The sequence below is a fragment of the Topomyia yanbarensis genome, chromosome 3 (genome assembly GCF_030247195.1).
Source record: "Topomyia yanbarensis strain Yona2022 chromosome 3, ASM3024719v1, whole genome shotgun sequence".
Taxonomy (NCBI): domain Eukaryota; kingdom Metazoa; phylum Arthropoda; class Insecta; order Diptera; family Culicidae; genus Topomyia; species Topomyia yanbarensis.
The window spans coordinates 322588267-322600359 of NC_080672.1; the positions used below are offsets into that span (position 1 = coordinate 322588267).

General features: G+C 37.5%; 1 protein-coding gene across 2 annotated transcripts; it reads right to left on the minus strand.

Annotated features, from left to right (window-relative positions):
* Positions 1 to 3200: 3200 nt before the first annotated feature.
* LOC131690063 (chymotrypsin-2-like) lies at positions 3201 to 4687 on the minus strand. 2 transcript variants are annotated; one of them, XM_058975541.1, is made up of 3 exons: positions 4064 to 4687; positions 3447 to 4012; positions 3201 to 3381 (listed from the first exon to the last, which is right to left on the minus strand). In XM_058975541.1, exons 1-3 carry the CDS (start codon positions 4107 to 4109, stop codon positions 3232 to 3234), a joined length of 762 nt encoding a protein of 253 aa, XP_058831524.1. In that variant the 5' UTR covers positions 4110 to 4687; the 3' UTR covers positions 3201 to 3231. The 2 variants fall into 2 exon arrangements, with proteins under 2 accessions (XP_058831524.1, XP_058831523.1); XM_058975540.1 differs by having other exon boundaries at positions 3447 to 4687.
* Positions 4688 to 12093: the final 7406 nt, after the last annotated feature.

The window sequence follows — 12093 nt, forward strand, 5'->3', positions numbered from 1 at the left end:
TAAGCTTCTCTTGAATTATAATTGCAAAATAATATATATAACAGCAGAAAATAATTTTGTCCGGGTTTTCGGCCTAATAACCCCATGCGCCGTCTACTGCATGGCCCTAGTTTTCGTGACATTGTCTTGTTAGATCAGCCTATCAACGTACTTGATTCCGTTGTTCGCCGAAATAACTCAACAACGTCCTTCTTCGTGCTGCAGCAGGGTTCTATTGGCCGATGCGGTAGCGAATCGCCTGGTGGTCTCTATGGGGATACTTCTCTCACACTCTCCAGTCCATGTACGCCGTCAGTCAAGGACTACAGAATGTGGCGAAATTTCTATCGGTAGCGATATCCGTTTCGTGAACCATTAAGCTCCTAGCTCATCGCTTGTTATAGTCCTCGGAGGTCGGGTTGGCCTCCACAACGTGCCGACAGGTAGGTGTCGAGTCTGCAGCGAATTTTCACTACAAGGAAATATTTTCACAAGATAACTTTTGCAAATGAAACTTTGAGAATTTCATTTTAAATATTAGGCATATTTTTGTTTAGCATTTTCAATTTTTTCAAATTTCTCCAAAATATTTCGGGGGGGGTTTCGTCCCCAAAACCCCCCCCGCTACTACGCCACTGGTCATACTCTTTCTGAACCAAGAGAGCATAATGATTTGTCGTGGTGAGGCGTAGCTCTCTTTAGTATTTCTGTAAAAAAAATTCTTGGAGCGGCTTTGAATGGATCTTGATTCTTTGCGCACTTGCCACGCGCGGTTTTATTACTACAATGGCCTATTTGCTTTTATTTAGCGCAAAACATGACGCGCAGTACGAACCATCTTGAATAACAAGTCCGACGCAGCAATACTGCTAAAGATCACCCGATACGAGTTTGAGGGGACATACAAGTTTGTCTCGTCCTGTGCGACTGCCATTCAAAATCTTCACTCACTGGAAAAAGCGGTCCTTGAAACAACCAACCACTTCACCACACACATCACCTAATCGAAACGATAACAACACCTCCGATCTCAACCATGTAAACCGACATTTAGATGCAGTCAGTCCGTCATAAAGTCTCTTGAAAAAATGCTCCAGCACTCGACATCAAGCACCTAACCTCGAAAAACAAATCTGCAGTGAAATTATTTTTAAAATGTCTTCAAACTTTAGTGATCTGTTGGTTGATGGTTTCAATTTTCCGCGTCACTTTCGAAGGATTTTCTAAAAAATAGTTATCGTCCATTTTTAAAAGTCTACACACTTCGATATCTTAATTTACTTTATAAACTAAGTGCAGATAAGTGATAAAGTAAGTCACGATAAGTGTGCCATTTTCAATTACACACTCAATTATCGTTCGAAATTCGAACAGAAAAGGAAAGCCAAAGTGGTGATCAAGGCACAAAACTGAGACTCCACCAAGGGCGCCAGAAGAACGCAACGTACCCTTGGTGTTTTCGAACGTAAGGTGTTGCGAACGATCCATGGTCCGACGCAGTAGAGATGACGTATGAGCCTTGAATTGCAACAGCAAAATATGCGAGGTTGTGGTAAGTTGGGTTAGTAGTTAAAGTGGCAGACAATAACCCGGTGCTCTGCGAAGCTGGCGACAAACGGCAATGAAAGGAGTGAGCTAGAAACGACATATTGATACAGCAAAGGGCATGATGGCATTAGACTGATTGGTACGGTAGGTAACAAGAGGTCAAGGGGTTAGTGCCAAGATTTGCCAAAAGCCAATTGCAATTGTAAGTGTTGGAAATTTCCAAAGGTTTGAAAAGGTTATTGAAAATAAATAAAACGCCGTACAATGTGTGAAATATATTTGCCACAATTAGCTCCCATAAGCTTTGCATGGGCTTGTTGTAGTACTTCTCCTCTCAAAACCCTTATGTCGACTTCTTCAGTGTTTGTACAGTTCAGTTATGCTGAACTGTACAAACACTGAAGAAGTCGGCAAGACGTCGACGATATACGTATATGTTCAATTTAAAAAATACCTGATGGAATTAAAAGGAAAAGCATCTCTTCTTTTATTTTTATTTTTACAGCATTCCATTAAAACGCTCAAAGAAAAACTATGATACTGTACCTTGACGTGGTCCGGGGGCTTTTCTACTGAAATAGTATTATAGTGTTCGTATCATGGGGGTTTTCATTGAAAAACCCCGGGGCAGTGGATTGCACTGGTGTTGCATTTTCTAGCAGAAGAGCAGGCCACTAGATGTGTTTTATTCCCACTTCTGCTAGAAAGTACAAAACCAGTGCAATCCACTGCCCCGGTGTTTTTTTTAATGAACAACGACAATAGAAACTTTGGCTACGACTACTGCCTTTTTAGTTAAGCTGCATTGTGATCAAACTTAATATATTTATTACCCACCTTTACCATGGGCGAAATAATGTACAAAGTTGATTTAGGGCCAATTTCTCTCTGGAGGTGCCCTGAGCTTGGCGAAGAGCCCTGGTTTGGGACTCTTAAACTTGGAGTAGCCCATGCCAGGACTCCCAAAGATGACAATGTACCAGTTAATCTTTGGCAGTCCTTCGCAATCATCCAAGTATACCTACGCCCGCGATATCCCAAACATGATAGCACCCCGGCGATAAAGTGAACCGTCTAGCACTTGTAAATTTACAAACGCGGTCTCAAACGTGAACCTACCAACGCCCGTGTTCGCGCGTCATTGATCGGTTATGTCATGGAAGTCTTTACTCTCGGTTCTAGCATCTTAGGTCTACACATTCAGTTGGAACAAAAAAAAAAATAACGCTTATATCCACTAGACAACCATGTTCCATGGCGACATGGTCGGAAACTCAAGTGATACAGGAAAACTCATTCTCTTCTAGCATCTGAACTGCATAATGAAAATTATGTATTATATTCGCGGTTCGCGGGATCTATCAAGAACACATCCGATTATACAGATGGCCACACGGTTACAGAATCTAGTTTATACAAGCGAAGTCACATACGCGCTGGTACACGCGGTAAACACGTTAACATACAAACGCTTGAGCCCTTCGCGATCATCCACGCACACTTACGCTCGCGATCTCGCAAACACCATGGAGATAAAGTAAACGTTTTACCGCTTATAAATTTACATCACATAATCAAAAAATACTAATATTTTATATAAAAACTTATGACTTAGTTTAGCTCACGCAGTACATATATCTATTTTATTGAAATCGGTAATATCCTAATTTTTATCTTCTATAATTCAACAAATATCCTTTATAACTATGCATAATTCTTGATATTTGTGCGAATCCAATCATGGTAGTACGCCACTCGAGCATAAGCGTCCGGGTATCCTTTCGCGCACGGAATCCCAAAGTTCACTATTCCAACCAATTCACCCTGGTATGTTAGGGGACCACCTGAATCACCCTTAAAAGCCAAAGAAGGAAAAACACTTTAGCATTCGACCAACTTAATGAAAAGGGGCAACTTACATTACAGGAACCTTCCCCGGCTTGAGTGAACGTGCACACATGTCCAATACCCACAGCATTTCCGTGCTGTCGTCTACATTCCTGATAGTCCACATATCGTAAGTCAATAGTTTGCAGTTTAGTCGGGATCTGCCCGTTCGTAGATGTTCTACCCCATCCGGTTAATGTGACTACTGCATTTTCCATAAGATCTTTCTTTGAATATGGGATGGCCTTTATATTATCACTGTACTGCAATGTCGTTGCCAGTTTAACCAAAGCAATGTCGTTGTGGAATTTCGGTATATTATAGCGACTGTGTACTATGAACTTGGCTGCTTTATACTTCTGGCCACCTACCCTTAGACTGTTGGTTCCCACAAGGATACGCATTTGCGAAAGTCTCGCACTAACAACACAATGAGCCGCCGTTAGCACCCAGACATCACCGATGATGGCGCCTCCACATGAATGACCGAAAATGCCTTGCAAAGAAACCTGGTACGGAGCTGAACCCGGAGCTGCTTCGTGACCTCCTACCACTCGATTGGAATCGTTGTCATCTACTTTAAGCAGGTTACCTAGAACTGTGGAAGGTTGTTTCAGCTTGTAATGCTTAAATATTTCTTGAGCTTTACCCGAAGTTAGCACTGCAAAAAATATGAAAATGAGTTTGGTTGGCATATTGAACTTTTCCGGTGAACAGACGATGTTATTCGATTAAAGAGTGATAAAGCTTTGGCGCTTCAGTTAAACAATCAATAGCATTTTATAGTCAAGTGAGATACAATCCATATAAATAATAGACTTTGATATACAGAAACCTCTTCAGAGTTATAGATAGTTGTTATTAAAAGAATATGTTGTGGTGCGTAGAAGAATTCTGAGACTGTCGAGACTATATCTAATCTCAGCAAATCCCACTTCAACAGACAGGTGCTTGAAAGTGATGCATAGCGACTTCTATTTTTCGCTGTAGTAATGTTCGAAGCGCTGTTCGGCGTGCAATTCGCCTCATTTTTTTATTTTTGGGTTCATTACACGTTCGAAAAAGTTATTGCCATTTTGTATGCAATTTTGAGTGTAAGCAAAGCACACGATAACATTAATCTGTAAACCTTCATCTTTAAAAACACATTTTGTTGTCAATTAAAAAGAATTAACGGATAGTGTACAGGATACAACCATGGTGACGTTTAAATCGTAGCATTTTTCAAGAGCTTGCAATATAATTCGGAAATAATTTTAAATCCATCGTTACCATCGACTCGTCGCAGGACTGGTGACTATAGGGGAGAGTGGGTACACTTGATCCCACTTTTGTTTTTTTCTCATAACTTTTCATTGAAATAAAAATTTAAATTGAAGAACTCGCCATTTTGTAGTCAATTTGAATTGTAAGAGCTATGAATAATATGTAAATCCGAATACTATGCCCTGTCAGTAATATAAACAATTTTAAAAATCATGTCAAAACGAGGTTTTTGTAAAAACGTGTGGTAGCTTGATCCTCTGCCTATTAGGGCTAAAGAAACAAAGCACACTATGACTAATAGACACGAATGTTCAGCTAATCACCTGTCCTGACAAATTAATTAATTAGACTATCTTTTTAGAGGCCCGACATACTTTAATCACAGTAGAAAGTCAAGACAAGCATTTGCGGTAAATCAGTGCTGTTTAACTAGCTTCTCCAACCTTCAGTAACTTATACCATAATTTATTCACGGATAAAACCTTTTAGATCAATTAATAGTGCCAGGTACTTTAGGAAAATGATGTTTTTCTATTTCTACACATTTTGAAAGTGTTTGAGAGCTAATGATAGGGATCAAGTGTACCCAGTGTTACAGGGATCAAAGATACCTATTGTATGAGGTGAACAAAATTTATTTTTTTGTATGTGTTGTGAAACTACTTATTCGAAAAACGTTTTTTTCTAAACAAAAGTCCTTAGAAAGTAATCGTACCTGAAAATATTCATATATAATGAGTTCGCCGATATCAGACAACCGTTTAAAAAATTTGTAAAAAGATCTTCGAGATGGATATCAACACATATTTTCTAAAATATTGCACAACTTTTCCAAACCAAATGATATACGTTAGATTTATATAGATTATAAGATATGGCCAGGGAATCAAATATCCCCAAGGATCAAGTGTCCTCACTCTCCCCTTATAGTATTTAGTAAAAACATGGTACGTCTCATTCTAGCTTACTCTCCTGCTTCCACATGTTTCAATTTGCTATACATCGTCTCCCTTAATACATAATTTATAGATGGTCCTTTAACATCAACAAAATTCTAAAATGAAGTACAACACAACGCTCTTTACTATACTTTAATACTAATCACTTACTTCAATTAATCAATTATTTCATGGAATTAATCGATTACAATAAGCAACTGAAAAAAATCCATCTAGCAAATACTGAGGATGAGAACTGTGATGAAGAAACCCATGTTTGCCAAATGCAATATTCAGTTCTTCAACGAAATATGACATTTCAATTTGCAGTTAAATTTTTAATAATGTACTAATGAACTTAGGTAAAGAATTTCGTAATCAATTAATGGCTAAATAAATAAGGGACCGGGCATATCCCAACAAACATTAGGAGCTGAACTATAAGACTACGTGTTGATTTAAAGCAGATTAAAGGTTATGTAAGCTGAATAAAACTTTCGCTGAACTATTTAAACATTAACAGTTTATTCAGCCTATTGAAAATCCAGTATTCGCCAATTCCAACTAGACTGAACTATACTGCTAATAAATGTAATAGCGACAATATTAAAGCTTTTATTCAACCATCTTAATTAGACTGAATTGCGAGTTGAATAAACGATGCTGTTACCAATACTATTACCTTTAATCATTAAGCTGCACTACATGTCTTCAAAAGGTTGTTTCTACCTTTACATTTGCCGTTATACACCCTTTGACTTTTAGCTGAATTATGTGTTTAACAAAGGTAATTGTAACTACTACAAAAATTGGCGCGATTAGCAAATCATGAGGAATGGCAAACGACCTGGGTTCGAGTCCCAATACACACACAATATTTTTTTACTATTAAGTGAAGGATTTTTTTTATTATTTCGGTATATTTAAATTGAGATGTTTTGCATATATTACAGTTAAGGAGCAATAGATCAATAAATGAATAAAGAAATAAAGAAAGTTTATTTAGTTTTTTTATATCTACTGAGTTTTCACCACGGGAAATACACGATTTACAGTTTTTCAATGTACAAGCTTACCAAATCACACGCGCCCTCGTTTATGTAAATTTACCTTTTAATTCTAAACGGTCTGTTTACTTGTGAAACATGAATATTCTCATATTGAACACAAGAGAAATTTTTTTTTCCACCGTTGCTATAAATTTTTGACACCAGCATTGTTACCATGATTTTTTTTCTATCCATCGACTTGCAAACAAAGGTACAATGAAATGATTATTCACGCTGGCGAACTTAATTGATATAAATAAATAAACTATTGAATTCGAACAGCGACATCCGCTTACCAAAAAAAAAAAAAAAATGCCAATGCAAAGAAAATCATTTGGCAGGGAGTAGTAAATAAATTGAGGAGATTGCCACCTTAGAATTATAAATGACTTCAATCCATCATTCAGTTACCACCACTTTCATATAACACCCATTTTTACTTATCTAAATGTTTTGTGACAACCATAAATCCTCACCTTGGAAACAAAAACGATTATAATCATCATTTTTGAAATAAATTATCTAATTTAAAATTCCCGAATGTTCTAAAAATTATTAATTCAAAAAAAATTGAAATAAAAAAATTATCGTAGGTTGGGATTCGAACCCAAGCCAACTAGGTTCACTCAAATCTATGGAAGGCTACTGTAGCCTTTGTACAGACTCTATTCAGCAGCCTAGACTTGTCGGTACATCGGTGAAATCTTAAGCATTCGATGTATGCAAGATTGGTGCAGACAGTAAGGTAAGTGCTAGTATTCAACAGGTTGCTGGTTCGGATCCAGGTACGTGATATGATAATATCCAACAAGGTAATACAATTTTTCTCTAACTGTAGCGTAACACTAATAAAAGAATATGGCTTCCAAAGTGATTGATGGCGTGTGTAACTTGAAATAAATGTCTTTTTTTAACAATTTTCCTATTATAATTCTCTCAGCTGAATAGCAGTAACGAAAAGGTTTATTTATAAAGCTGAACTGTTGTTTTCTTCAGGCTGTATACGTGCTGAAGAATTGTTCTTTCATGTGTATTAATCAGACAAGCTGAATAAATTCTCCAAATCCCGGATGTTTAAGGGTGGAATAAACGATATATGATTACTCGTATACTTCCAATGTTCAGCTAGAGCTGAATAAAGCAACTGTTAAAACGTTTATAAAACCACGAAATGTTGAATTCGTTAGTAATTTCAACCACAAGCTTTTAAATAAAAAATTAGTGGGATTTGACCAAGTTACAGAAGATTGCCTCAAGTGATTTTTTGCTTGGATTTTTATTCGTGCGACTTCCTATGATTTTTTTTGACAGTTGTGTCAATGTATTCAATTTTCACACATGCACGCACACTCACGTACTATATTTTTATAAGTACCTTGAATTTTTTAAATTCTTGAAAAAAATGGAAGATAAGCGCTTGCACCAATGACGATTCATTTTTGCCTTTCTCATATAAAGAAAGGCTATGCAATCACTGTAAAAATCGACTTTTTAACCGAGGCCCGGAGGGCCGAGTGTCATACACTATTCAATTCAGTTCGTCGAGATCGGCAAATGTCTGTGTGTGTATGTATGTGTGTGTATGGGTGTGTCATTTAAGCTCACAATTTTCTCAGAGATGGCTGAACCGATTTTCGCAAACTTAGTTTCATCTGAAAGGTATAACGCTCCCATAAGCTGCTATTGAATTTTTAGTTGATCCGACTTCCGGTTCCGGAATTACGGGTTGAAGAGTGCGGTCACACAGCAAATTCCCATATAAACTGGTACCACCATGATGTTCAAATGATGTAAAACATATTAAAATTGATGTAACATTACTCTAGTTTGCGGGTCTGAATCACTAATGATCAATTAAAGTAGCTTTGACCACATTGGCCACCTATGACGGTTCATGACGCCCCCGGGGAACCCGCCAAGTTCCTAAGCTAATATCACACCCATTCCCCAACGAATTCTCTACCGATTTTCACAAACTTGATTTCAAATGAAAGATACAGTAATACCATTGACTGCTGCTGAATTTCATTCGGTTCTGACTCTTGCTTCCGGAATTACAGGGGTGTTAGTAAGAATACACTGGGATTTCCCATATAAATCGGTACAATCGTAGTACCTCAGAGGCTAAAAAATATTGAAATGGTCACCAAATTACTTCTAATCGCAGATCTAGATCACTGATTGCCAATCAAACATTCTTTGAATATATTGTCCACTATCGACGATTCCGGAAGTCCGGGCATATTCCACAATTAAAGTCACATCGGTTCTTCGGTGATGACTGAACCGATTTTCTCAATATGCAGTTGAGTATTGCGTCGCCGCCCCCCTGCCTTACCCTTACACCTCCCTCCTTCATCACTTCCCTCCCCTTGGACCACCCTCACGCCCGCATTTCCTTCATCCACCCCGTATACCGAAATAAGATGAAGGATTTCTGACGCATCCTCCACTCCCACTCTACTAACCCCCCATTCCACCAACATTTCAAAATATAATCACATGAAGATAACATTGAACTCATGCTGATTAAGCTAATTAAATATTATTCTTTTGCCTTTCTCATATAGAAAGGTTATGCAATTGCTCCAAAAACCGACTTTCTAACCGAGGCCCGGAGGGCCGAGTCTCATATAACATTCGACTCAGTTCGCCGAGATCGTAAAATATCTGTGTGTATGTATGTGTGTATGTATGTATGTATGTATGTATGTATGTATGTATGTATGTATGTATGTATGTATGTATGTATGTATGTATGTATGTATGTATGTATGTATGTATGTATGTATGTATGTATGTATGTATGTATGTATGTATGTATGTATGTATGTATGTATGTATGTATGTATGTATGTATGTATGTATGTATATATGTATGTATGTATTTGCGGATTTGTTAACAAAATGTCCACATCGGTTTCTCGGAGATGGCTGAACCGATTTTTACAAACTAAGATTCAAATGAAAGGTATAATATTCCCATAGGTTGCTATTAAATTTCATTTTCAACCGACATCTTGTTCCGGATTACGAGTTGAAGAGTATGGTTACCAAACAAAATTTGTTGATTTGTCCACATCGGTTTCTCGGAATTTTCTGAACCGATTTTGACAAGCTTGATTTTAAATGAATGATCCATAAGCTGCTGTTGAATTTTGTGTGGATCCGAGTTCTGGTTCCTGAATTACAGGGTGATACGTACGATCACGCAGCAAATCCCGATTCTAACGAATTCTGCGATGAATGTAAAAAGGTGATTTTTTTTCAAAATGTAAACACAACTGTTGAATTTGTAGATCTAGGTCACCAACAGTCATTCAAAGTCTCTTTGGCCACACTGGCCACCATCGACGGATCCGGAAGCATCCAAATTCAGAATAACGGTTATATTGGTTTCTCGAAAATGGCTAGACCGATTTGATCAACTTAGTCTCAAATGAAAGGTGTTGCGTCCCCGGAAACTGATATTAAATTCCATCTCCATCCGACTTCCGGCTCCGAAGTTACGGGTTGTGGAGTGCGATCACATAGAAAACTCCGATTCAAACCGATACCGCGATGAAAGCAAAAAGGTGCTCTTATATATACTTACCAAGTGTAATAAGAATGAAAGACATTTCCATAATGTTATATTGTACGAACCAGCTATTATATCATAGTTTGGAGAAATGAGAAAGGCACAATTGCAGCTCTAGGTGGATTAAAACAGGTTTTTCATTTCTCACTCAAAAAATAAATCACGTTTCTTCTACGTGAAAACATATCTGAATCTCATCCACCGCACTTTTCACGTAAGTTCTATCGGATGCTCTGGTAAATTAAAATCATTTTCAATATCTGATTCATCAGGTAAAAGTTACGTGTTTTAAGGATAATTAGCAACAGAAATTCACGTAAATATTACATGAAGCCTAACATAACAACTACATGAAGCCAAACGCAGTAATTATGTGCAACCGAACGTAACAAATATGTGAAACCAAACGTGAAAATTACTTGAAGCCGTTCATAGATTGAATTTTCAATAAATTTGCATTCTAAAAAAGAAAAATCTTTTAATGTCAATTTCTTTCAATTTATTTGAATCCTTAATTGCGATAACTAAACATAGAATATCCTAATTTTGAATCATGTGCCTCAGAATTGTGTTAAAACACTCTCGAGAATAAAGCAGATTTGTGTAACAAATCCTTTTTTTGAAGAGCAAGAATCAATTTACTGTTGACGACGTCTTGGGCCGTACAATACTGGAGCTATTTCTCCACCCCGAGATGTAAGGTTGGGCAGATCGATTTCCAATTCACCTTGTGTCACTATATGAAATGAAAATATATAAACACGTTAGTAATCAGATTCAGTAACTGTGATAATGGAAATAACTTACCATGTATGACGGACTCGAATAGCCAGAAGATATTTTTAGCGGTGCCTATGGTTGACAATCGTTCATCCAACGAAATACCTATTGGGAACTCCTGACGACATGTTTGACATCCGTGTGTCGCCATCATCCATCGGCGATGGCAGTAGTCACCGCGTATTCCCCGGATAAAAAGTTTAATTCGTCTCTATCTATAATTTAGTCCGTATTATTTCGGAATAATTTAAACAGTGGCTGATGTTTCAGCCATTTTTTCACACAGGAAATTCACGTGAACTACGTTACGACGGTCAACGTTGCATCACTTCAAGGTTACGGGTGAATCAAATAAATTTTACAGGATTATCAAATGTCGTTCATATGAATCACGTAATGTATGTTAAACGATGGAAAATATTTATTCACGTGACAATTCATGTAAATTCAAAGTGATTTATTTTTTGAGTGTAGTAGCTCCCTCACTGATGGTATTAAAGGGTGTCCCACATCAAATTGCATCACGGAAAAAACGCTTTAGAAAATTATCTAGAGGAACGTTCCTGTTCCAACTGCCAGGGAAGAACATAATTATAACCCATTAGTAAGCTTTTGGCTTATTTATTTCATTCAACTTCAATACAATAACCACAGATCTACCAGATCTGATGAGATCACCAAAGTGTTGCAAAAATTTAACGGCCTTTTCAAACGTTAGATTGCCATTCCCATAGCTTTCTGTGCTCACCGCAAGAGCCCAGTAAATGAAAAGGCGGCTTGGCATGTTGAACTATACGCTGGCGATCGGTAGGCTATTGAAACTTTGTTCTAGGCTACCCGCCGTAACTTGCCGTTTACTGTAAAAGTAGTGTGGGAGGCGCGCGACCGTATGACATGATTGACAAAAAACGCATACCATTAAGCGTAGTCGTTTTGTTATTGCCGTTATTGTGTTAAATAAACTATGTTAGGAACAAACAAAAATAAATTGGTGCTCTACAATTGATTGTAGTAACCGTTCGTCTTGAAATCAAAGCTTTAAGGTGCTTTCTGTATGAAGAAAACG

Coding starts and splice junctions, on each gene's coding strand:
- LOC131690063 (XM_058975540.1), bottom strand. CDS start 4,109: ATGCCAACCAAACTCATTTTCATATTTTTTGCAGTGCTAACTTCGGGT. Junction 3,382..3,446: donor CCGGGGAAGGTTCCTGTAAT/GTAAGTTGCCCC, acceptor TTGGCTTTTAAG/GGTGATTCAGGTGGTCCCCT.